Here is a 26214-nt window from a genome sequence, read left to right on the forward strand (position 1 = left end):
GACAAGAGTGAGGCCCAGTGAGTAGGTTGGCGCTAGAGGAGTGAAATGTGAGGGCTGGGTTGTAGAGGGAGAGCAGTGAGGATAAATAAGAAATAATTATTGATGAAGCAGCCTGGCCTGGTGGATAGAGCATGGGCCTGGGAGTCAGGAGGTAATAGGTTCTAATCCTGGCTCCACTACTTGTCTGCTGTGTGACTTTGGGCAAGTCACATAACTACTCTCTGTCTCAATTACCTCAGCTGTAAAATGGGGATTAAGACTCTGAGTACTAAGAGGGACAGGGACTGTGTCCAACCCAATTATCTGAGAAGCAGCGTGCTGTAGTGGTTAGAGCATGGGCCTGGGAGTCAGAAGTTCATGGGTTCCAATCCCAGCTCCTCCACTTGTCTGCTGTGTGATGTTGGACAAGCTTCTTCACTTCTCTGTACCTCAGTTACCTCATCTATAAAATGGGGATTAAGACTGTGAGCCCCATGTAGGACAACCTGATTACTTGGGTAAGCAGCGTGGCTCAGTGGAAAGAGCCTGGGCTTCGGAGTCAGAGTCAGCTGGGTTCGACTCCCAGCTCTGCCGCTTGTCAGCTGTGTGACTGTGGGCAAGTCACTTAACTTCTCTGGGCCTCAGTTACCTCATCTGTAAAATGGGGATTAACTGTGAGCCTCATGTGGGACCACCTGATTCCCCTGTATCTACCCCAGCGCTTAGAACAGTGCTCTGCATATAGTAAGTGCTAAACAAATACCAACATTATTATTATTATTATTGTATCTACCGCAGGGCTTAAAACAGTGTTTGGCACATAGCAAGTGCTTAACAAATACCATAATTTATTATTATTATAAGTAATGGAGAAAAGGGCGTGACTGTCTTAAAGGGCTAAGGACTCTCTCTCCTTCCCCCCATTCCCCGTCTCCCAAAATAGAAGTGGGAGTGGGTACAACGACTGGAAGTGGGGGAGAGGTGCTGTATGTCCTCTCCAGGAAAGGCCTATATGGGTGGGAACACTGTGCCTTATTGGCCAAGAGGGCTGGAGCAGCAGGACATGAGCCAGTTGTAACCCAGCCCCACTCCAACTGGTCCCTGTGTCCTCTGCTCCCCTGTTGGAGCCAGGCCAGCTCAGTAGGGGGGACAGATGTTCATTCATTCAATAGTATTTATTGAGTGCTTACTATGTGCAGAGCACTGTACTAAGCGTTTGGAATGAACAAGTCGGCAACAGATAGAGACGGTCCCTGCCGTTTGACGGGCTTACGGTCTAATCGGGGGAGACGGACAGACGAGAACGATGGCAATAAATAGAGTCAAAGGGAAGAACATCTCGTAAAAACAATGGCAACTAAATAGAATCGAGGCGATGTACATTTCATTAACAAAATAAATAGGGTAATGAAAATATATACAGTTGAGCGGACGAGTACAGTGCTGAGGGGATGGGAAGGGAGAGGGGGAAGAGCGGAGGGAGATGGGGGGAAAAGAGGGTTAAGCTGCGGAGAGGTGAAGAGGGGGCGGTAGAGGGAGTAGAGAGAGAAGGTGAGCTCAGTCTGGGAAGGCCTCTTGGAGGAGGTGAGTTTTAAGTAGGGTTTTGAAGAGGGGAAGAGAATCAGTTTGGCGGAGGTGAGGAGGGAGGGCGTTCCGGGACCGCGGGAGGACGTGGCCCGGGGGTCGACGGCGGGATGGGCGAGACCGAGCGACGGCGAGGAGGTGGGCGGCGGAGGAGCGGAGTGTGCGGGGTGGGCGGTAGAAAGAGAGAAGGGAGGAGAGGTAGGAAGGGGCAAGGTGATGGAGAGCCTCGAAGCCTAGAGTGAGGAGTTTTTGTTTGGAGCGGAGGTCGATAGGCAACCACTGGAGGTGTTTAAGAAGGGGAGTGACATGCCCAGAGCGTTTCTGCAGGAAGATGAGCCGGGCAGCGGAGTGAAGAATAGACTGGAGCGGGTTGAGAGAGGAGGAAGGGAGGTCAGAGAGAAGGCTGACACAGTAGCCTAGCCGGGATATAACGAGAGCCCGTAGCAGTAAGGTAGCCGTTTGGGTGGAGAGGAAAGGGCGGATCTTGGCGATATTGTAAAGGTGAGACCGGCAGGTCTCGGTAACGGATAGGATGTGTGGGGTGAACGAGAGAGACGCGTCAAGGATGACACCAAGATTGCGGGCCTGAAAGACGGGAAGGATGGTTGTGCCATCCACGGTGATAGGGATGTCATCTGGTGGCCTACGGTTGGCCTGGTACATTGCCGTTTGAACTCACACATGGCCTCTGACAGGGCCAAGTCCCCTCCTTCACTTACTCGACCCTAGGCTGTAAGCTCCTTGTGGGCAGGAAATGTGTCAAGCACTTAGTACAGTGCTCTGCACGCATTAAGTGCTCAAAAAATGTAATTAGTAATAGAAGCATCATGGCGTAGTGGATAGAGCACAGGCCTGGGAATCAGAAGATTAATGGGTTCTAATCCTGGCTCTGCCACTTTGTCTGCTGTGTGAGCTTGGGGAAGTCACTTCACTTCTCTGAGCCTCAGTTACCTCATCTGTAAAATGAGGATTGAGACTGTGAGCCCCATGTGGGACAGGGACTGTCCAAGCTGATTTGCTTGTATCCACCTCAGTGCTTAGTACAGTGCCTGGCACAGAGTAAGTGCTTAACCAATACCATAATTAGTATTATTATTTTTATTGTTTGATTGATTGAACTCTACCGGTTAGAGGTAGGTTGGTAGCCCAGTCCCCATGCCTCTGTCAGTTCCTTGGTCTGGAGTTCCCAAGCAGCCTACTGGAGTCCCAACATGGCCAGGTATTTCCCTCTAGGGCGTCCTCTGGTCCGGACTCTTCCGGTTCACATTCAGCCTTAGCCAAGTGTTATCTTTCTTTTGTTGGAGACCCAAGTCCTCGAGGTCAACTTTGCACTTTTCCATTGGGAAAAGTGTCTGAGAGAAAGCCAACTCCACCCCAGCGAGCTGGCCTGTGGACGGTCTGCCCAGTTCACTGGCTTGGCACACTTGGCATGAAGACTGCAGTCATTTCTGTGACCCACTGGCTAGGATCCCAGAGGGAAGGCGGAGTGGAAAGTTGAGCTATTGTTCGGACAGTCCGGCCAGCACAGTTCAGCCAACTCGGTCAGAAAAAGATCAAACTAGATTTGGATAAAAATGTATGAAGATTCCATATTGCTTTCAAGTCATCATTATCGGTGGTACTTAATTGAACGATTACTAAGTGCAGAACATTGTGCTATGTGCTTGGGAGAGTACATACAACAGATTTGGTGGTTATGTTTTCTGCTCACAACAAGCTTACAGTACAGAGGGGGAGGCAGACATTCGTATGAAGAAATAATTTATGATACATAATTTAAAGATATATATATGTATATATCACCATCATATCATGTGTCACCATGGTACTTCATTAAATGGAGTCAACGATGTCTGTGTTGATCTAATTTGCATGACACCTCCTGAGGCTGAGTCATGTTTATGCCCTCCGATGGGAGTGAACCTTGAGCTAAGGCCATTTGATACTTTTAACCTCAGTCAATTTATTTAATCAGTCAATCTTATTTACTGAGCGCTTACTGTATGCAGAGCATTGTACTAAGCCCTTCATTCATTCATTCATCCATTCAATCCTATTTGTTGAGCCCTTACTATGTGCAGAGGACTGTACTAAGTGCTTGGAATGTATAATTCGGCAACAGATGGCGAAAATCCCTGCCCAACAATGGGCTCACGTGGCTCAGTGGAAAGAGCCCACGCTTGGGAGTCAGAGGTCATGGGTTCGAATCCAGGCTCTGCCACTTGTAGGCTGTGTGACTGAGGGCAAGTCACTTAACTTCTCTGGGCCTAAATTCCCTCATCTGTAAAATGGGGATTAACTGTGAGCCTCACGTGGGACAACTTGATTACCCTGTATCTACCTCAGCGCTTAGAACAGTGCTCTGCACATAGTAAGCGCTTAGTAAATACCAGCATTATTTAAATGGGGAGACAGACAACAAAACAAAACAGAACAAAACAAAGCAAGTAGTCTGGCGACAAGCAAGTAAATGATAGAGTTGGTAGATGTGATCCCTGCTCACTTGAAGCTTACAAACTACAGAGGGAAGACTAACATAAAGATAGTTGGGGCTTGATCCCTGCCCACGTGGAATTTACAGTCTACAGGGGGAAGACTAATATAAAGACTATTATAATGAGCTTCATTTCTTCTCCCTCTCTCCCTTTTCCATGCAGCGTGCGCTTTCCGGTACAATGGGCTCTCGCTGGTCTACCTCATCTACCTCCTGCTCATCCCCCTGTTCTCAGACCCCACGAAGACGACGATGAAAGGTAAGTGAATTTGGCTGGCAACGGTTTTCCAGTTCTAGTGGTGGAAGACAATTAGGGGACCCAGGCAGCTGGAGTGCCCAGAGGCTTTCACCAGTCAGAGGGGTTGGGAGCTCCCCCAGTAACTCAGCTCTCTGAGCTCAGATCGGTTGCCAGCTGCCCTAGCAGCTGAGATGTGAATGCAGCCATATGGGACTTGTTTTTGGTACATGGTTTCGTCACTGACGGAGCCACTCTTGTCAGGTAATCTCTCCATTAGAGCCCTATTAGCAGGCTTGGCAAAGTCCTTGGGACGCCCTGGCAGATTAAGACTAACTGAAAGCAATGTCAATAAAATGACGCTGATGATGGGCCCAGACTGGCAGATATTTTAGGCCGGTGAGCAGGGAGCACAGTGCCGGAGTCAGGACGGCAAGAACTAGAGAGGCAGCGTGACAAAGACTAAGAGAGCTAGAGTGTGAGAGATAGTGTGGGTTGGGAAGGGGTAGAGAAAAATGTGAGAGAAGAGTGTGTGAGTGAGGCGAGAGAGGGAGGAAGAAAGAGTGAGAAAGGGAGGGAGAAAAAAGACAGGGAGAGGGAGAAATAAAGAAAGCGTAAGTGCGTAAGGAAGGAAAAGAGAGAGAGCAGGCACGTGAACTAGGTTGGAATTTAGGAGATCCAGTTTCTAGCCTGATCTCTGATACTAAATCTTCAAGACTTTGGTTTTGACACCTTTGCAACTTAGCCCACCTACCAAAAAGGTATATTAGTGTTCTCCTCACGGAGATATTGAGATGATGAATTAAATGACTGCAGAGTCATTTTTTCTGCCCAGGAGGAAAGACCCTATAACAGGATTATGTTATTAGTGCAGTATTTCAATGACTTAGCTATTTCCTAGGCCGTTTTGATTTTTTTTCTGTAGTGAAATTATGGAAGTGACGAATCCGCTGCAGAAAGGAAACCTCTCTCAGCTCACTGAAGGTGGAAGGGGTGTTTAAAAAGTTGCCCTCTCAGTGGCGAGGCACATGTAATGAGCTAAGTGAACTGAGGGAGAATATGTGGAGATATAAATGGGCTGGCATGACAGGGGAGTGGGGACCCCACAGAAATGGGATCCCTCCTGAGGCCTGTTTTCCTGAAAGAGCATTAGTTGCTTAGGCTTCACTTTACTTAGACTATTTTTGCCACTCCAACCCCACCTTTCCCACCAAGCCCCTTTCTTTTTCTCCCCACAGTCCAACACACTTTCCATCCCAGTCCCTCATGGGACTCAAAACAGGATCTCTCAAAATGTCAAAACCTTTCTCTGGGGAATATGGACAGAGGGAGCAGAAAGGCCAGAAACCCACCCTGGAGGTGAAAATAGGTGGCCTTTGCTTTCAATTTAATTACATTTTAATGCTGTTCTCCCCCCGGTACTGTAAACTCCTTGTGGTCAGCGAATGTGTCCAACAACTCTGTTGTAATGTACTTTGCCAAGTGCTTAGTACAATGTTCTGCACACAGAAAGAGCTCAATTAGGACCATTGATTGACTGATTGATAATAACAATAATAATTGTGGTATTTCTTGAGCATTCCTTTGTACTAAGCACTATACTAAGCTGTGGGTAGATATGTCATGGTGTTTACAGTCCCTGTCTTTTCTGGGACTTACAGTCGAAGGGGGAGGGAGAACAGGTATTCAATCCAGATAAAGAACAGTGCTTGGCACACAGTAAGCACTTAACAAATGCCATTATTATTATTATAAGGAAATTGAGGCCCAGAGAAGTTAAGTGACTTGACCAAGGTCACACAGCAGGCAAGTGCTAGAGCTGGAATTAGGACCCAGGTTCCCAGACTCCTAGGCCCATGGACTTTCTACGAAGCCAGGCTGCCAGCATCATTGTGAGAATAATCTGTAAAGAGCAGAACACTTCAGTGTGGATTAAGGGATTGATCATTGATGATTATTGATTGTTTTTGTTGTAATTGAGTAATTATTGAGTGCTTGTGGGGAGCAGAGTATTGTGCTAGGCATTTGAAAGTGCTCAATTGAGTCAGCAGACAAAATTCCTGCTTGCAATTTAGCTGGGGAGATAGAAACTAAAATAATTTACAGAGAGGAGGAAGAGGAAAAGCAGTTATTCATATAATAATAATGATAGAAATAATATTTGCGGTATTTGAGTTAATGCTTTTATCATAGAGCATGTAAGTTGCTACGTATACAAGTGCTACAGGTAGTTGAAATCAAACATGAATGCAGAAGTGCTGAGGTAGTAGTTATAAGGATATAACTAGGGAGAAGGGAAAATTAGTTGAGGAAGACCTCTTGGAGGAGAAAAGATTTCAGATTTCTCCTCGCCGTCCCTCATATCTGACTCCCCGCAGAATGATAACATCTCCCTTGCAGCTGTCTCCCAAGAGTGCCTCACCTTCCCTTCCTCCCCACAACTCATGGAAACAGAGGAGGAGGTGGGGTTGGCCTGCTCCCCTTCTCACGATGCCGCTTTCACACAATCCTCCAAAAGTCATCACAAAACCATCTGGCAGAGCTGATTGTCAAGTCTGGTGAATCTGGAGTGGTTACAAGGGTGTCCAGATCTGTTAGCCAGCAGTGTTAGCTGAGAGAACAGATCTGGATGTTTTGGAATGCCAGTAGCAAAGTCCAAATAGGTCCTCCTGTGAATTGCCAAGCAGACAAGCACTGTATGTAGCTGTTCAGAGAGAGCACTTGGGAAGCATCTGTTTATGGACTGTATGAGATACTGTCTGGGTGTGAATTGCATCAGAGAGACCAGATCCTGAGCCTTGTCTATGTTGGTATTTGTTAAGCGCTTACTATGTGCAGACCACTGTTCTAAGCGCTGGGGGAGACACAGGGGAATCAGGTTGTCCCACGTGGGGCTCACAGTCTTAATCCCCATTTTACAGATGAGGGAACTGAGGCCCAGAGAAGTGAAGTGACTTGCCCACAGTCACCCAGCTGACAAGTGGCAGAACCAGGATTTGAACCCATGACCTCTGACTCCAAAGCCCATGCTTTTTCCACTGAGCCACGCTGCTTCTCCAATAAGGCACTCCCTCAGCTCCATCCTCTTACTTAGCCCTTTTCTTCTTCTACACCCCAATTTGTAATGCTTCATTCCTCTCAAGAGAATTTACTCACACTGTGCCTCATTCTCCTTTCTACCTCCAATCCATGCTCATGCCATACTCTCTACCTGCTCCCACCCCCCTGCTTCAGATCTACCAGATGTCACATCTCCCCAATTCCAGAATCCTTCTGAAATTCCACCTCCTAAAAGAGGCGTTCCCAGATTAACTCAGTAACTCCTAGAGCATCTTTGTTCATATTAATTTATCTACTTTACTATTCATTCACTTGCTCCTATCATCTTCCTGTTCCTCACCGTGCTCCATCTGCCTCCTGCTTCTCCCCTCTCCAAATAATGATAATAAGATAATGTTGGTATTTGTTAAGCACTTACTATGTGCCAAGCACTGTTCTAAGCACTGGCGTAGATACAAGGTAATCAGGTTGTCCTATATGGGGCTCACAATCCCCATTTTACAGATGAGGGAACTGAGGCACAGAGAAGTTAAGTGACTTGCCCAAAGTCACTCAGCTGACATGTGAGGGAACCCAGATCAGAAGCCATGACCTCTGACTCCCAAGCCCGGGCTCTTACCATTAAGACACGCTGCTTCTCCAAAACTGTTAAGCGCTCACTATGTTCCAAGCACTGTTCTAGATACAAGGTAATCAGGTTGTCCCACGTGGGGCTCACAGTCCTAATCCCCATTTTACAGATAAGGGAACTGAGGCACAGAGAAGTTAAGTGACTTGCCCAAGGTCACATAGCAGACAAGTGGCAGACCTGGGATTACAACCCATGTCCTGTGATTCCCAAGCCCGTGCTCTTTCCATTAAGCCACGCTGCTTCTCATAATCTTTATTATACATTGCCACAAGGATAATTTTCTTGAAGAATCAACAGAGCCACATTCCTCTGTCCCTAAAACAACCAATCGATCAATTAGTAATATTTATTGAGAGTTTTCTGTGTGACGGACACTGTTAAGAACTTGGTAAAGTACATGAACTTGGAAGACATGATCCCAGTCAGTCTAGTGAGGAAGGCACTGGGGGGGCAGAAGGACCTGGGTCATAGTCCCGGCTCCTCTGTTTGTCTGCTGTGTGACCTTGGGCAAGTCACTTACCTTCTCTGTGCCTCAGTTACCTCATTTGCAAAATGGGGACTAAGACTGTGAGCCCCATGTGGGACAAGGACTGTGTCCAACCTGATCACTTTGTATCTACCCCAGTGCTTAGAACAGTGCCTGGCACATAATAAACACTATATTGTATTCTCCCCAGAGCTTAGTACAGAGCTTTGCACACAATAAGTACTCAATAAATATGATTGAATGAATGAACAAATGCCATAAAAAACTGATCAACTGGTATCTACCTCAGCACTTAGAACAGTGCTTGGCAGAGAGTAAGCCCTTAATGAGTACCATAATATTAATTATTATCATATCAATTACATCACATCCTATCACATTCCCTCATATCTTATCAATAAAGTAAGTCTTCAGAAGTTGCTTGGAGGCAATCTAGACTTCACTTGTTTAGCCAGGATGAATGAAGTTATTTCTGTGGAAACAAAAATTATAAACCTTAAGCGGTTTTGGAGAAAATGAGAGGGGTTTAAAAAGAATCTTAGGATGTATTTAGCCTACCAGAATAACTGCTTTTCTTTGGGTCTTAATTATTAGACTGGCATGGCTAAAATTTTCTGCATCACACAGAAACTCCAGACCATTGACTTTAAGGCACTCAACCAGCTCTCTCTGCCTTTTCCCACTACACCCCAGATCACACACTTCGTTCCTTCCAAGTCAACTACTTGTTCTTGCCTCTCATACTGCTGAACTCTTGCTCACTACCTCCCTTTTGCCAGAAGCAGCGTGGTCTTATGGAAAGAACCTCGGCCTGGGAATCAGGGAAACTGGCTTCTAATCCCGGCCTGCTGTGTGATGTTGGGCAAGTCACTTAATTTCTCAGTGACTCAGTTTCCTCATCTGTAAAATGGGGATTCCATGCCTGTTCTCCTTCCTACTTGACTGTGGGCCCCATGTTGGGACAGGAACTTCATCCAACCTGATTAATTTGGATTTACCCTAAAGCTTAGAATAGTGCTTGCCACATTAGTAAATGCTTAAGAAATATAATAATAATGAGGCACTCCCTCCCCTTTTACCAATCCATCAGTCAATCAATCAGTGGTATTTGCTGAATACTTATTGTATGCAATACACTTTACTAAGCATTTGGGAGATTACAATAGAGTTGATAGGCACAACTCGTAGCCTGAGGGCATGTACAATCTAGTTGAGAAGATTATCATTAAAATAAATTACAGATAATGCACTTAAGTGTGGCAGACCACTGCTCTTTCCTTCTTCGAGGTCCTTCTGAAATCGCATCACTTCCAGGATGCCCATCTCTATTAATCTCTTATCTTCCAACCCTATCCCTCCCTCCACGGCCACTTCAGCACTTCTGCATCACCTAACTTCTTTGGTCCTCACACCTCCTTCTCTTGCCTGTAGTACTTTTATTTTTATAGTCTATAACTTCTTTTTATTTGTAATGCATTTTAGTGTCTGTTTGCTGTATTTGAGAAGCAGCAAGGTGTAGTGGATAGAGCATGGGCCTGGGCGTCAGAAAGTCATGGGTCCTAATCCCGGCTCTGTTACTCGTCTGCTGTGTGACCTGGGGCAAGTCACTTCATTTCTCTGTGCCTCGGTTACCTCATCTGTCAAATGGGGATTGAGACTTTGAGCCCCACGTGAAACAGGGACTGTGTCCCACCCAATTTATTTATATCCACCCTAATGCTTAAAACAGTGCCTGGCACATAGTAAGTGCTTAACAAATACGTAATTATTATTGTAAGTCTCTCAAGGGCAGGGATCATATTTACTAACTCTTTTGTACTCTTCTAAGTACTAAGTACAGTACAGTTTTAACCCAGGGGTGTTTTTTTCTATGAATACTATACTACTAGATGAATACTATACTATACATTTTAATGTGGAACTGATTTGCAAAATTTATGCAAATTTAAAGTGTTGTCAGCCCAGCTGTGAATTTAATTTTCACTGATGGAGGCTGCAGAACTGTTTCATAACCCATCCACCCTCCAATATGCTGCTACCTAACTGTAAACTCTGCTTTTTGGGGGGCCCATTTTAGATCACTTGTTACTAATTTTCAGTGAATGATTTATTAAAGACAGTAACCCCCAGAGAGGGAAGTGCGGTAGTCCATGGTAAAATAAGCCCTATCATTTTGTTACATCACTTTTAACAGGAATCAGTGAGGGTAACCCACTAAAAGAGTCTGGACTGTTCTAAATACTTCTTTATGTCATGGGCAGCAATAAAAATGTCATCAGTGTAAGGGCCTAAACATGCAGGAAAGGAGAAATTAATTAGTCCTCATTGTCCAGTTTCTACACTTACATGTGAGACTAAATTCCAGTTAAATTTTTTGACTGAGGGATAATTAACTTCAGGTGCCTGGAGTCTTTCACATTAATGAGTAGCAAATTTCTCCATTCTGACAGTGCACTGTGAGCAACGGTGATGTACGCAGTCCTCATGTTATTGGGACTTGGGATTTTTTTGGGTAGGTCATAAACATTAAAATGTATGATAATAATAATAATGGTATTTGATATGTCAAGCACTGTTCTTAGTACTGGGGTAGAAACAAAATTATCAGATCCCACATGGGGCTCACAAGTCTAAATAGGAGGGAGAACAAGCATCGAATCCCCATTTTTACAGTTGAGGAAATTGTGGCACAGAGAAGGTAAATAATTTGCCCAAGATCACACAGCAAGGAAATGAGGGGGCCAAGATCAGAACCCAAGTCCTCTGGCTCCCAGGTCTGTGCTCTTTCCACTAGGCCACGTTGCTTCTCTGAGAAACAGAAGACATCAAAGAACCCAAACCAGCTTTAAGAACCTGCCCTAAGACTCAGCACATCCCTCTCTATCTTCCAGTCCAGTGGGCTAAATTGCCTATCCTGTTTTCCTGGAAGAGTGACCTCTGGCACAGGAGTGGCTGCTGCTAAATGGGAAAAACCCTAGATAGGCTTTTCTTGCCTGGAACTTCCAACTCTATGATGTACTGTAGACCTGGAACCACAAGAAAACCATCTCTCTTGAGTGCTTTACCTCTTTATTCCTAAGTGCAGCATTTATTCTTCTTGCTCTGGGCATCAGTCTAGGATCAATTCAGCCCCTGGATACCCACTGTCAAAGCCAGATCCAAAGTCTACCCTCAAATGTTTGTGTTTAACTCCATCCAAGTTACACATGAACAAGGATGGGATTTGCTCCATGATTTAACAAGGTCTTTATTTTTCTTGATTAGAAAAGAAAGCCAACAAGCGCATCTTTGATAAAAACCCACCTGTGGTATACACTGGTTCTTTTTGCAATCTTTCACTTTTGACCAGTGTTTGGTCTTGAACCTATCTCTTTTTTTACATGAAACATTGGATTTTCTTTATGTTGATCTATTTTACACTACTTTTTCTTAAAAGTTCACCTAAAATTCCACATTTGTTTCTGCCATATGATGAGTTTAAGACTGAAGTTAGCCCTGGAAAACATTGTTGTCTAGTCAATCAATCTGGCAACCATATTTATTGAGCAATATTGTATGCAGAGCACTAAGTGCTTGGGAGAGTTCAGTACAACAGATTTAGTAATTACCTTTCCTTCCCACAAGGAGTTTAGTGGAATAGATAAACATTAAAATGAACTAGGCACATGTCGATAAGCTGATAAGTGGGTTAGTGTAGGGTTGAGGGGAACATGGCACATCTTCTCCATGAGGCCTACCCAGACTAAGCCCCTCCTTTCCTCTACTCACTCTCCTTTCTGCATCACTCTGACTTGCTCCCTTGGTTCTTCCCCACTCCCAGCCCCACGGCACTTACCTACGTATCTGTAATTTATTTATTCATATTGATGTCTGTCTCCCCCACAGCCCGGACTGTAAGCTCATTATGGGCAGGGAATGTGTCTGTTTATTGTTGTATCGTACTCTCCGAGTGCTTAGTACAGTGTCCGGCACACAATAAGTGCTCGATAAATACGATTGAATGAAAGTATAAATCTCGATGTAAAGGTGATGCAGAAGCGAGAGAGTCGAGAAAATGAAGAGAAGGTCTTTTGGAGGAGATGTGATGCCCACAGGACTTTGTAGGTAGGAAGAATTATGGTCTGTCATATGTGAAAGAGGAGGGAGTTCCAGGCCAGACACAGCATGTGGATGATGGTTCAGCACCAAGATAAAACGATCAAGGTACAGTGAGTAGGTTGGCATTAGAAGAGTAAAGTATGTGTTCTGGGTTGCAGTAGGAAATCAGCAAGGTAATATAGGTAAAATTGAAGATGGGGAGAGTACTGTGAGTAGATTAGCATTAGAGGAGAAAAGTGTGCGGGATGGGTTGTAATAGGAGAATAGTGAGGTGAGGTAGGAGGCATCAAGATGCTTTAAAGTGCTTTAAGGCCTAGAGTAAGGAATTTCTGTTTGAAAGCACTGTACTACTGTTTACTGTGTGAAAGCACTCTACTTTCACTGTACTTGCACTTTGAGAAGCAAGGTGGCTCAGTGGAAAGAGCACGGGCTTGGGAATCAGAGGTCATGGGTTCAAATCCCAGCTCTGCCACTTGTCAGCTGGGTGACTGTGGGCAAGTCACTTAACTTCTCTGTGGCTCAGTGACCTCATCTGTAAAATGGGGATGAAGACTGTGAGCCTTATGTGCGACAACCTGATTACCCTGTATCTATCCCAGCTCTTAGAACAGTGCTCTGCACATAGCACTTAACAAATACCAACATTATTATTATTACGTTATTACTACTTACTGCTTGGGAGAGTACAATATAACAGTAAACAGACACATTCCCCGCCCACAGCAAAGTTTTTGAGGAGTGGGGAAACATGGACCAAACCTTTTTTAGAAAAGTGATCTGGGCAGCAGAGTGAAGTAAGGACTGGAGTGGGGAGAGACAGGAGGCAGGGAGGTCAGCAAGGAGACTGATGCAGTAGTCAAGATGGAATAGGATAACTGCTTGGATCAGTGTATTAGCAGTTTGAATTGAGAGGGAAAGGTGGATTTTAGTGATGCTGTGAAGGTAGAACCAACAGGATTTAGTGACAGATTGACGACGTGGGTTGAAAGAGAGAGATGAGTCGAGGAAAATGCCAAGGTTATGTCTTATGAGACAGAGAGGATTGTGGTGCTGTCTACCGAGATGGAAAAGTCATGGGGAGGACAGGATTTGGCTGGGAAGATGAGATGTTCTGTTTTTGACGTTAAGTTTGAGGTGTCGACAAGACATCCAAATAGAGATGTGCTGAAGGCAGGAAGAAATATGAGTCTGGAGAGGAGGAGAGAGATCAGAACTAGATATGTAGGTTTGGGAATAATCTGTGTAAAGATGGTAGTTGAAGCCAGGGTAGTGAATGAATTCTCCAAGAGGTGGGTGGAGATGGAGAATGGAAGGGGATGCAGAATTGAGCCTCGAGAATTCTATGTCATATTGTCAAATATTTTTGGTCGTGACCTTCCAGAAAATCATAGACTAGGAAATGAAACTAAAGAATTTCATCATCACATGACCCAGGCACATTCTAACTCTCCAAATCAGTATACTCCCTTCCCCAGGGACCCTTGAGAGTCTACTGTGATTCAGGAAATCCTTGAAATCTGGAGATTACTACTAGGGAGAAAAGAAGCAGAATCTAGACCATCAGAGGCATAGAGGGAACACTGAAAGTTCTTTCCCATCCGCCAGAAGCTGAAGCATACTGCCAATAGGTATGAAATATTGAGTAGCTTTTCTCTTTGCTTACAACAATTGGCACCAAGCAGGTGATAAAATCCACTATGATGTCAAAGATCAGTTGTAAGCCCCCTCTACCTCCACACTGAAGAACTTCATTAAATGTATAATTAATTGATTAAATTCAATTTTGTTAATGAGTGGGCACACAAGGCTTCATCCCCTCCCTCCCACCCCCTGTGCCATGACTTTAGTTTCCCGGGCCCAGAGACAATCCCAAATGACTCCGATTCAGAAACGTCCAGGAGTGGCCAATTCATTCATTCATTCATTCATTCATTCATTCATATTTATTGAGCGCATACTGAGTGCAAAGCCTTGTACTAAGCGCTTGGGAGAGAACACATAAAACAAACAGGCACATTCTCTGCCAAGTTCCAAGTCCTCAACAAACACTCCAGAAGTCAAGAATACACAACAGATTAAAAAATAAAGAAATCAGAACACTCTTAATTCAGGAAATTATTTATGAAGTCTTCAAGCAGGGCAGCCTCAGAGGGTCAGCCCCCGATGGTGCTCTGCCCTGCAGAGGTTCGCCTCACTCTCACCTTCTCTCTGCTTCCCCCTCAGAATACCAACAAAGGGGACCGGAGGCCAGGTCTGTTCTGAGACACAAACCAGGGGCAAGATCTGGAACTTGCCTGGATCCAAAGGGAACAGCAAAGCGCTCAATAAATATGACAATGAATCAATGGGAAATGGATTGGGAAAGGGAGAGTGGAAAGAGAGAGACAGAGAGCGGAAAAGAGAACCCTAAAGGAGCAGATCATTTGAGAAGTAATGTGGCCTAGTGGATAGAGCACGGGCCTGGGGGTCAGAGGACCTGGATTCTAATCCTGGCTCTACCACTTGTCCTCTGTGTTAACTTGGTTAAGTCACTTAACTTCTCTGCGCCTCAGCTGCCTCTTCTGTAAAATGGAGATTAAGACTTTGAGCCCCAAGGGGGACATAGAAAGTGTCCAACCTGATTTGCTTGAATCTACCCCACTGCTTAGAACAGTACCTGGCATAGAGTAAACTCTTAACAAATACCATAAATTAAGTGTGATGCATTGGAGATAACTGTTTGTGAAGGCCATTATCATCCCATTACCATTGATATTATAGTAAGCACTAAACAAATACTGGAATTATTATTATCATTATCCTTTGTCACACTTTCTCAGAAATATTTCCCTTTTGTATTTGCTGAGGCAGCTTCATTCCTTCTAGGACATCAACCAGGGTAAAGGATTTCCATCGTCCACTGACCCTATGGGGCACAGGAAATGGGAGGATCACTCAAAGAGTTTATGGGCATATGTACTTGGAAAAATGGTCTTTCCTGCAGAGTTTGGGTAGAACCATTTACAATTTGGGTAAAGTGATATTTACCCCTAATATCTGTGCATGTGTGTTTGTGTGTATGTGTTCAAGTATATTTACATGTCCTTCGAATTGTCCTGCCAATTGAGTGTATGTTGGGGGAAGGGGATGGGAATGGGTCCCTCATCGATTGTAGGAGTTAGAGAAAATTTTGGGTTAGGGAAAGTTTTGTGGGAGCAAACCATTTGGAAATGATTTCCAAGACTGGCTCAAAGTGCTAAATGATAGAAAACCATTGAACATACCATGCCATCTGCCCTGCTTTTGCAGAGATGAACAGTCAAAGAGATCTACAGTCATTCAGAAGGTGCCTGGAGTCTGGATGGATCTTTGGGCTATGCAGGCTTTAACTAGTCATTGGTTTGTTTCCATCCCCAAGGGAACCCTATTCTGTAGTTTTTCCCGAGGAAAGGTCTCATCTGAGGCATTGAAACCCCAGACTAGAAGGAAAAAAGAAATGCCAAGCTATGTGCTTCCATGAAGAAGCAGGGGCCCATGACTTGTAATGATATGTTTAGACATCAAAAAGAGAATTAGTAGCAGATTTATAGAGCTACCTGCATCTGGTTTTTGTTATTAAACTTTTTTCATACCATGCTATTTAAAGCATCATGTTTTATTATATTACCATAAAGCAAAGGGCAAAAAAACACAACAACCCACCTTCATCCAGTGAATCACTGGGAATTGTTTTTCACTGTAGTGACCAACCGTTCGGCAATATAAATTTCAATAAAAAGCCATGGGTGATAGTTTCTTTCCTTTGTTTTGCCAAAGAAATTGCAGCTGTTTTCAGTTATTTTTGCTTGCTCTTCCCTGAATGATATATCAATCTCAACTGCTCCACTTGGCGAGATGAATGAAGCTGGAACTTTAAGCAAGCAGAGGAGGGGCTGGAGGACGACAAAGACCCCATCACCTTGGCCAAGGGCATCGTTGGCCATTAGCAGTTGTGCTGCCTGCATCCCTTTCTATTTTTCACCATGGAAATAGACTTTGATAGGACAAGCTTCTGGTGTGGAGTGAAGAGATCAATTGTCTTGCTCGTAGAATCATTCCGCTCCTCTGTTAGGACATTGACAGTAAGCTCCTTGAAAGCAAGAACAAAGTCTTTTAATCTAGTGATTTTTCCCAATCCTGGCTCTGTCACTTGTCTGCTGTTGGGCAAGTCACTTAGCTTCTCTGTACCTGAGTTATTTCATCTGTAAAATGGGGATTAAGACTGTGAGCCCCATGTGGGACATGGACTGTGTCCAACTTGATTGCTTCGTATCTACCCCAGTGCTTAGAACAGTGCCTGGCACATAGTAAGCACCTAACAAATACCATTATGAAAAGTGCTTCATAATAATAATAATAATATTAATGATGATACATTTGTCAAACACTTATTTTGTGCCCAGGACTGTACTAATCTTGGGGTAGATACAAGATAATCAGGTTGGACACCATCCTTGTCCTTAGCTGGGACTCACAGTCTAAATAAGGAGGAGGATGTACAGTGTTCTGTGTGATAAGTGCTCAATATGATTGATTGATTATACATCCATTTCACAGATATGGAAACTGAGGCATAAAGAACTTAAGTGACTGACCAAATCCACCCAACAGGCATGTGTTCTTTCCACTAGACCACGCTGGTTTTCACTAGGTCACGCATCTTTTTACAGTGCTATGTAGACAATAATAATGCTTAGGATGAGTAGCTTTAAACCATCCTGTGGACAAGATGGACAACTTTCAGAGCTTCTGTGTTTCCCACATGTGGCTCATTGGACATATAAAGCCATGGGTATTAAGCTATAAATTGTCATTGCTTGCTTCTGTGTCATTACTTGAAACATAGTCTCAATTTTTAAAATATGATAGAAGTAAATTTATTACAAATATCAATGCTACATTGATGCTACCCTATTAAATACTGAACTCTATATAGCACAGAAATTGTGTCTCTTATTGATTAAGGAAACTGTGATGCCAGGTAGCACATTTTTGGGATGAGGAGAGAATCAGTGAAGAGAGACTGGGGAAAAAAGAAGGAAGGCCAGTGATTGAAACATTGAACTAGATTCTGAGCCCCCTCAGGATGTTTGAAATACTATTGTGGAGATACGAGTCCCAGAAACAATCGCTCAGAGTCTATGATACCTGGAGACATAAAATGATCAGGTTTTCATTTCTCTGACATCATAAAGCCCTTGTGGATCACTCACCTCCACAGAGAAGGCAGCAAGAGAAAGCAGGAGCAGGTCAAAAGTCACAAGGAATCCGAGTAATAACTAATAATAAAAATAGTGATAATACTTAAGTCATTCGATTCAGTTGCATTTATTGAGCACGTACCCTGTGCAGAGCACTGTACTAAGCCCTTGGGAGAGAACAATACAACGATAAACAGACACTTCCTTACCCACAACGAGCTTAAAGTGATTACTATCTGCCATGCTCTATTCTAAATTCTGAAGTAGATCCAGGGTAATCAGGTCAGACACATGACATCTTAGTCTAAGGGAGAGGGAGAACAGGAACTGAATCTTCATTTACAGATGAAGAAAATGAGGCACCGAGGAGTTGTGACTTGCCCAACATTAGACGGCAGACAGGTGGTGGAGCATAGACGCTTCTCACTGCATGCCATCATAGGCTGGCTGAGTTCCTGACTGCTGTGGAAGTTCACCACCTCTCAAGGGATTGGATTAAGGAAACAGCATGGCCTAGTGGTAAGCGCATAGGACAGGAAGTCAGGTGATCTGGGTTCTAACCAAGTCAGAGGACTTGGATTCCAATCCTGACTCCACCACTTGACTGCTGTGTGACCTGAGATAAGTCACTTCTCTGCACCTCAGTTTCCTCATTGTAAAACAGGGATTCAGTCCCTGGTCTCCTTCCTAGTTAGACTGTGATCCCCATGTGGGACAGAGACTGTATCTGACCTGATTATCAGGTATCTACCCCAGTGTTTTTAGTGCTTGACTCATACTAAGTGCTTAACCAATAACACAGTTATTACTATGTAAGAAGCCATGATGAAAAAATCAAAACAAATACTCAAAATCTGCTTATTTCTCCCAGTGACAATTTTTAGCTCAGTACCCATTGTGGCTTTTCTTTACAGTGGCATGATGGTGGAGTGAGAAGACTGTGAGCTCATTTTGGGCAGGGATTGTCTCTCTTTATTGCTGTATTGTACTTTCCCTAGTGCTTAGTACAGTGCTCTGCACACAGTAAGCGATCAGTAAATATGATTGAATGAATGAATGAACAGGGTGGCTAGGCAGGGATGATGGGCATCCTGCCCCTGAGGTTGGTATTTGACATCTCCCTGGTGTGTTGGGTGTTAATACTGTCATTGTTAGTCTGTCAGCATCATGGCTATTCACCTTTAGAAGGCTGGTGGTTCAAAAACACCCTCTGCAGTAAATTAGGATTAATTATTCATCTTTGCTGTTATTCCCCGGAGGCTTTGTTTGATATTATAGCTCTGAATGTAGGGTAGGCTTGTTGGCTTTTCCAGCAAGAAGGTACAGCGTTTATCCTGCGATCTTTTCATGTGTTTAACGGAGCTGAAAACAGTAAGGAGGTGCTGATTTCTCTGTATTTATATTTGAACAGCAGTAACTGATTCTATCTCTCAGCCATATGGAGCCCATCAAATATTTAAAAGGGGGCTCTCTTAAAAGGTTTTTGAAGGGTCAGTGCTCACTCCTCTGATGATTAGAAGGCTGGACTTCTTGAAGTTGTGGGATGGATTTTTATTTTATTTTATTTTTTCAGAGATAAACCCATAGGGCCAGGGGGCTCCCTGGTAGCTACTAAGGACCAAACTAACATACCACTATAAAGAAACAAAGTCATTTCCTGAATGGTAACGTTGTGAGCTTGTGTCCGTTTGGAAGGGAGTGAAGGGTGATGCTGAGGTTTGGAGATTATTTATAGAAGAAAAAATACTCCTTTAAAAATCCCAATAAAACACCTCCCAGGTCAGAGAGCAGCACAACCTAGGAGAGACAGTGGGGACCTGAGAGTCTCAGAGGACATGGGCTCTGATCCTGGCTCTGCTATTTGCTTGCTGTATGACCTTGGACAAGTCATTCAACTTCTCTTGTCCTCAGTTTCTTCATCTGTAAAATGAGAATTAAATCCTCCTACGTAGACTGTAAGCCCCACGTGGGACAGGGACTGTGTCCATCCTGATTAACCTGTACCCCATCAATGTCTGTCTCCCTTTCTAGACTGTAAATTATTTGTGGGCAGGGAATATGTTTACCAATTCTATTGTACTGTACTCTCCCAAGCACTTAGTTCAGTGCTCTGCACACAATGAGCTCTCAATAAATGCCACTGATTTTTCCCCAGGGCTCAGAACAGGGCATAACACATAGTGCATGCTTAACAAAGGCCATTTAAAAAAAAAAAAAAGAAATGAGAGAGGAGTGCTTGTGACAAGGCTTCTCAAGAGTCAGTGGTTTTAAGAAGATACAGCAGATGGGTCTGTTAGAAACACAGGACTGAACCCCAGGCATGATCTGGCTGGTGGGGTATGAAATTGAAATTGATTCATTCATTCAATAGTATTTATTGAGCGCTTACTATGTGCAGAGCACTGTACTAAGCACGTGGAATGTACATATCAGCAACAGATAGAGACAGATCCTGCCCATTGATGGGCTTACAGTCTAATCGGGGGAGACAGACAGACAAAAACAATAGCAATAAATAGAGTCAAGGGGATGAACAATTCATTAAAACAATAGCAATAAATAGAATCAAGAATTGATAGAAGCTGGTGGAGGTCAGTGATCATCAGGAGAAGCGTGGCCCCGTGGAAAGTGCACAGGCCTGGGAGTCAGAAGACCTGTGTTCTAATCCTGGCTCTGCCACTTGCCCTATGTGTCATCTTGGGTAAGTCACTTAGCTTCTCTGTGCCTCCCTTTCCTCAACTGTAACAGTGGGAATTCAATACATTGTTCTCCCTCCTACTTGAAGCAGCGTTTGAATCCCCATCTGTAAAATGGGGATTAAGACTGTAAATCCCATGTGGGACAACCTGATTACCTCGTCATCTATTCCAATGTTTGGAACAGTGCTTGGCACATAGTAAGCACTTAAAAAATGCTGTAATTATTATTATTACTTAGATTGTGTTCCCTATGTGGGACAGGAACTGTGTTTGAACTGATGATCACATATCTACCCCAGTGCTTAGTACAGTGTGTGGTATGTAGTAAGAGCTTAAGAAATACCACAATTATTATTAACCTTGGTTTCTATTTACGGCCTGATAAGCCTGCTGGTTTTTTTTACAGCCAGTTTATTTGAGCAGTGACTTTCCCAGGAGTCATAATGAGTCACTAGGGAAAATGCAGATGGCATCTCTAATTATTAGTATTATTATTATTACTGTTCTTATTGTTCATTCAATTGTATTTATTCAGCACTTACTGTGTGCAGAGCACTCTACTAAGCACTTGGGAGAATACAATATAAAAATAAAAGGACGTATTCCCTGCCCACATTGTCCAGCACTGTTCTAAATACTGGATTCAAGTTAATCAGGTTGATCACAGTCTCTGTCCCATATGGGTCTCACAGTCTAAGTAGGAAGGAGAACAGGTATTTAATCTCCATTTTATAGTTGGGGAAACTGAGACACAGAGAAATTACACAACTTTCCCAAGGTCAGAGAGCAGACAAATGGCAGAGTCAGGATTCCCCATTTAGACTGTGAGTCCATTGTTGGGCAGGGATTGTCTCTATCTGTTACCGACTTCTACATTCCAAGCGCTTAGTACAGTGCTCTGCACACAGTAAGCGCTCAATAAATACCATCGAATGAATGAATTAGAACCCAGGTCCACTGACTTCCAGGTCCCTGCTCTTTCCACTAGGTCATGCTGCTTTGCAATCCCCCTTACAGCCAGGGTGTTGGCCGGGAGAGTGCTACATGGGTCATAGATGGGGAGATGTGAGAACCGTGGGGGCGAACCAGTTACCAGAACCAGCCTGGGCCTGCTGCTCCAGGATGTCCAGGGATCAGGGTCAGGGGAAGCTTAATCACTCAGAACACTGGCAGGGGATGCGGGCAGTACCTGGATCTTTAATTTTAAAAGTTTGCTCACAAATTGCCTCCATGATATAAGTAGGGGTGTTAATTGAACACCCCATGCAGTGCTGGATTCATGACCATCTTTCATTTGATAAGGATCAGATCTACATACTTAGATCTGTACCCTTTGGGCACTCAATGTACACCCCTCCCTCAGCCCCACAGCACTTATGTACATTTCTATAATTCTTTTTTCTATGTTAATGTCTCTTTCCCCCTCTAGACACATTGTGGACAAGAAGTGCATCCACCAACTCTGTTGTATTATACTTTCCTAAATGCTTAGTACAGTGCTACACACAGTAAGAACTCAATAAATACCATTGATGGATTGATTCCTTATGTTCAGGACAGTACTCAGGGCCAAGGTGTAGGGCCTGAGAGAAACTGATCCTTGCTTCTAGGCTCTTCCCTCTCCAGTCCATACATCTCTCTGGTGCTCAGATCATTTTACCCAAAAGTCACATTAAATTCTGTCTCCCCAATTCTTCTAAAACCTTCAATGGTTGTCCATTCCTCTCTGCATCAAACAGAATGTCCAACCATTCTGAGGCACTCAATCACGCCTCTCCCTCCCACATAACCACTTTCTTCTCCCATTACTGGGAAGCAGCATGGCTTAGTGGAAAGAGTACGGGCTTGGGAGTCAGAGGATGTGAATTCTAATCCCGACTGTGCCACTTGTCTGCTGTGTGACCTTGGACAAGCTACTTAACTTCTCTCTTCCTCAGTTACCTTATCCGTTAAATGGGGATTAAGACCGCGAGCCCCTCATGGGACAACCTGATTACCTTGTAACTAGCCCGGCTCTTACAGCGGTGCTCGACACATAGTAAGTGCTTAACAAATAGCATCGCTATTATTATGATGATGATTATTATTACATCCCAGCTCACGCTCTTCATTGCTCTTATGCTTAACTTACAGGGTCTCGTTCTCTTCTCTTCCTCCAACCTCTTACTAAGACTCTTCCCACTGCCAGGAACTCCTTCACTCTTCAAATCTGTCACTCACAGCTTTCTCTCTATCTTCAAAGCCCTTGTGAAACCCCATCTCCTACAGAAACCCTTCCCCAATTAAGTATTCTTCTTTCTAGGTTATAATCCCCAACTTTCGCTTCAGCATTTATGCACCAGATATGCACTTGTGACTTCACAACCTCCCATAGCACCCCTGGACATATCTTACATACCCTATGACTTAAGCAGTAACTCATACACCTATCCTTTTACCCTTCCGTTGCCTAAATTGTTTTAGTGTCTGTGTCCCTTTCTGGATTGCAAGCTCCTAACTATTGTATTCCCCCAAGCGCTTAAAACACTGCTCTGTACGCAGTAAGTGCTCAGTAAACACTCATAATTGATCGATCAGTTGGCTAGGTGTGGGACCGGATGTAAGGAGGCTGGAGGAGGTATGAAAGCGATGGGTTTGAGAAAGAATTATTTGCTATGTAGTTCCCTCCTCAGACTTCTCCCTCACAGAACAAGCCTCTGCAAGCTTTGGGTTCCAAGGCTGATGTGATTTCACCTTGAGTCCCTTTGCTTCTTGTCCCGGATGAGGGCAAGAGAGTGATCATCCTCAATTTGCCCTTCTCTGGGAAGAGCCCTGTATCATAGTCATAGGCTCCTCCGTGGACCGCCAGGGTGGCAAACTCCATCTCACTCCGTTAGGCCTGGATTATTAATTTCATTCATTCATTCAATAGTATTTACTGAGCGCTATGTACAGAGCACTGTACTAAGCACTTGGAATGTACAATTCGGCAACAGATAGAGACAATCCCTGCCCAGTGACGGGCTCACAGTCTAAACGGGGGAGACAGACAGCAAAGCGAAACAGAACAAAATAAAAACAAGACATCATCATCAAGATAAATAGAATCAAGAAGATATACACCTCATTAACAAAATAAAGAGGGTAATAAATATACAAATGATCACAGTGCTGAGGGGAGGGGAAAGGGGAAGAGCAGAGGGTTGGGGGAGGGGAAGAGACGGGGAGCAGAGGGAAGGGGGAGCTCAGTCTGGGAAGGCCTCCTGGAGGGCTGGAATTTGATCTGTAAAGCAGCATGGCCTGGGTGTCAGAGGATCTGGGTTCTAATCCTGCATCCAACACATGTGCTGTGAGACCTTGGGCAAATCACTTCACTTCCTCTAGGCCACAGTTGCCTCAACTGTGAAATGGGGATTAAGACTGTGAGCCCCATGTGGGACAGGGACAGCGTCCAACCTGAATTACTTGTTTCCACCCCAGCACTTAGTACAGTGCCTGGCACATAGTAAGCACTTAACAGATACCACAATTATCATCACTGTTATTACTATTATTTTAGTGATGCTTATGTTAGTGATCCAGATTTTCTGACCCTCAGTGGTTATAATTGTTTTCGAACACAAGAGTTGATCCAGTGAGCAGTGATATCCAGTCAGTGGACTTCAGGGAAGAATCAATCAGTAATAATTATTGAGCACTTACCGTGTGCAGAGCACTGGACTAAGCACTTGGGAGACTACAACAGAGTTGGTAAATATGTTACCTGCCCACAATGAGCTTACAGTCCAGAGGGGAGAAGACTGCACAGAATGCTTTGTGGAGAAAACCATTCCCCATTAGTTTCCCCTTACTGCCCCTCTTAGATCACTCATGCAGTAGAGTGCCACGCACCCAGCAGCAAACCATAAGCCATAAAAGTAAAAATAAATCAGGCAATAAATAATTTGTTTATAAGATGACTAATACTCAACGGGGAATAGTCAAACTTTCAATTGCCCAAATATTTCATTTGAGTCTCAGAAAGCTGGCAAACCCATCTGTGAAAATAATGAGCGTTCTGGGATGTTTAATGCCCATACAGAGTCAGCAGACATATTTCAGAGTCTTATCTTAAACCTCCTCCAGGCCCATACGTTCATGACTAAATTCAGGCCTTTCCCCTCCCAAGGTTAATAAACTGAGCTGATCCTTCGGGTGCGCCCTTTCAGGAAGTCTCAGAATTCCAGTGATTTTTCCTTTGACTCCCAAGCCATCTCATCTGGTTGGCAGGCACAGAAGAGAGAAATTAAATGAGCAGTCGAGAAGGAGTTTCTAGAACTGGAGGAAGTAGATGGAGAGGGGAAAAGATAGGCCTTGGAAGCAGCCATGAGGGTTGTGCAAGTAAACTGGTGGGTGACTCACATCTTGTAGACTGAGAAAGGGTAGACTGGTGAAGCTGATGGGAGGATTAGAAAGGAACGAAAAAAAGGTGGATTTTCCTAGAGGAAAGCTCAGTTCATTCAGCCGTTGTATCCTCCTTTTTTTTCCATGAGCACTTCTGAAAATTTTGACTAGGGTGGATGTATCAATCCTGATGTCTTTAAACTTGGTGCATCATACTTTCTAAGAACACAGTGGCAGATTTTTTTATAAGCTTTCTTTGGACAGGGATCACATTTGCCCTATTGTACTCTCCCAATAGGTGTTGCTGACTGTAACTAAGCATTCTCCCAGGTGCATAGAGTGCTCTTCAAAGAGAAAGAGCTTAATGAATACCATTGTTTGATTGACTGATTGAGTAGTAAGTATTCCCTTGAACTGAAGTCCCACGAATTTTCCATGGTGGAAAAATAATCAATTCAACATAAGTGGGGACCGACCCCAGGTGGATGAAGATAATGAGGTGAAATAACCAATGTTAGTAACATGATTTCTTTCAGCTGGCTCAGTGAATAGATCATGGGCCTGAGAGTCAGAAGGTCTTGGGTTCTAATCTCAGTCCCACCACTTGTCTGCCGTGTGGCTTTAGGCAAGTCACTTAGCTTCTCTGAGCCTCAGTTACCTCATCTGTAAAATGGGGATTGAGACCGTGAGCCCTACGTGGGACAGGACTGTGTCCGAACCAGTTTGCTTGCATCCATCCCGGCTCTTAGTTTGGTGCCTGGAACATAGTAAGCGCTTACTAAATACCACGATTATTATTATTATCATTATTATTCGGGTCCGGTGACTTAGTTTATCAACCCACTCACCGTTCTGGAAGACCACAGAAAGTGGCCGTCTGCAACGCAAGACAAACTCTAGTTTTCCTTTTAAATCTTTTCTTTGTTCATTCATAAAATCCAGAGGCAGAGCAGTTGAGGTCATCACCTCCCCCTGTTTTACACAGACTTTTAACAGATTCTGAGCCTGGCCTTTAATTGATCGCTCTGGTGCCCAGCGATTCAATTTGGGGAAATTGCTGAACTGTGAGTCACGTTGTAAAATCCAATTAGCGGTTGGTTGACAGCTCGTCTCCTGGTTCTGGACTCCACATTTCTTTGGGGGGCCCCATCTCTGCCTCCTTGGCAAGTGGCTGGGGTGAGTTTGCGCCCTGTCAAAGTAGTTGATTTTGGATAAACTGAAGAATAGAAGCAGCGTGGCTCAGTGGAAAGAGCACGGGCTTGGGAGTCAGAGGTCATGGGTTCGAATCCCAGATCCGCCGCTTGTCAGCTGGGTGACCGTGGGCAAGTCACTTAAACTCTCTGTGCCTCAGTGACCTCATCTGTAT

General features: G+C 44.2%; 1 protein-coding gene across 3 annotated transcripts in view; it reads left to right on the forward strand.

Annotated features, from left to right (window-relative positions):
* Positions 1 to 26214, forward strand: part of PIEZO2 (piezo type mechanosensitive ion channel component 2) — a 522557-nt gene that overhangs the window by 95593 nt on the left and 400750 nt on the right. For all 3 annotated transcript variants that reach the window (XM_029065631.2, XM_029065630.2, XM_029065632.2), the window contains exon 2: positions 4221 to 4316. In XM_029065631.2, coding sequence (XP_028921464.1) covers positions 4221 to 4316 — 96 coding nt within the window. The remainder of the gene's footprint in view (positions 1 to 4220; positions 4317 to 26214) is intronic.

The sequence above is a fragment of the Ornithorhynchus anatinus genome, chromosome 5 (assembly GCF_004115215.2).
Source record: "Ornithorhynchus anatinus isolate Pmale09 chromosome 5, mOrnAna1.pri.v4, whole genome shotgun sequence".
NCBI classification, from domain to species: Eukaryota; Metazoa; Chordata; class Mammalia; order Monotremata; family Ornithorhynchidae; genus Ornithorhynchus; species Ornithorhynchus anatinus.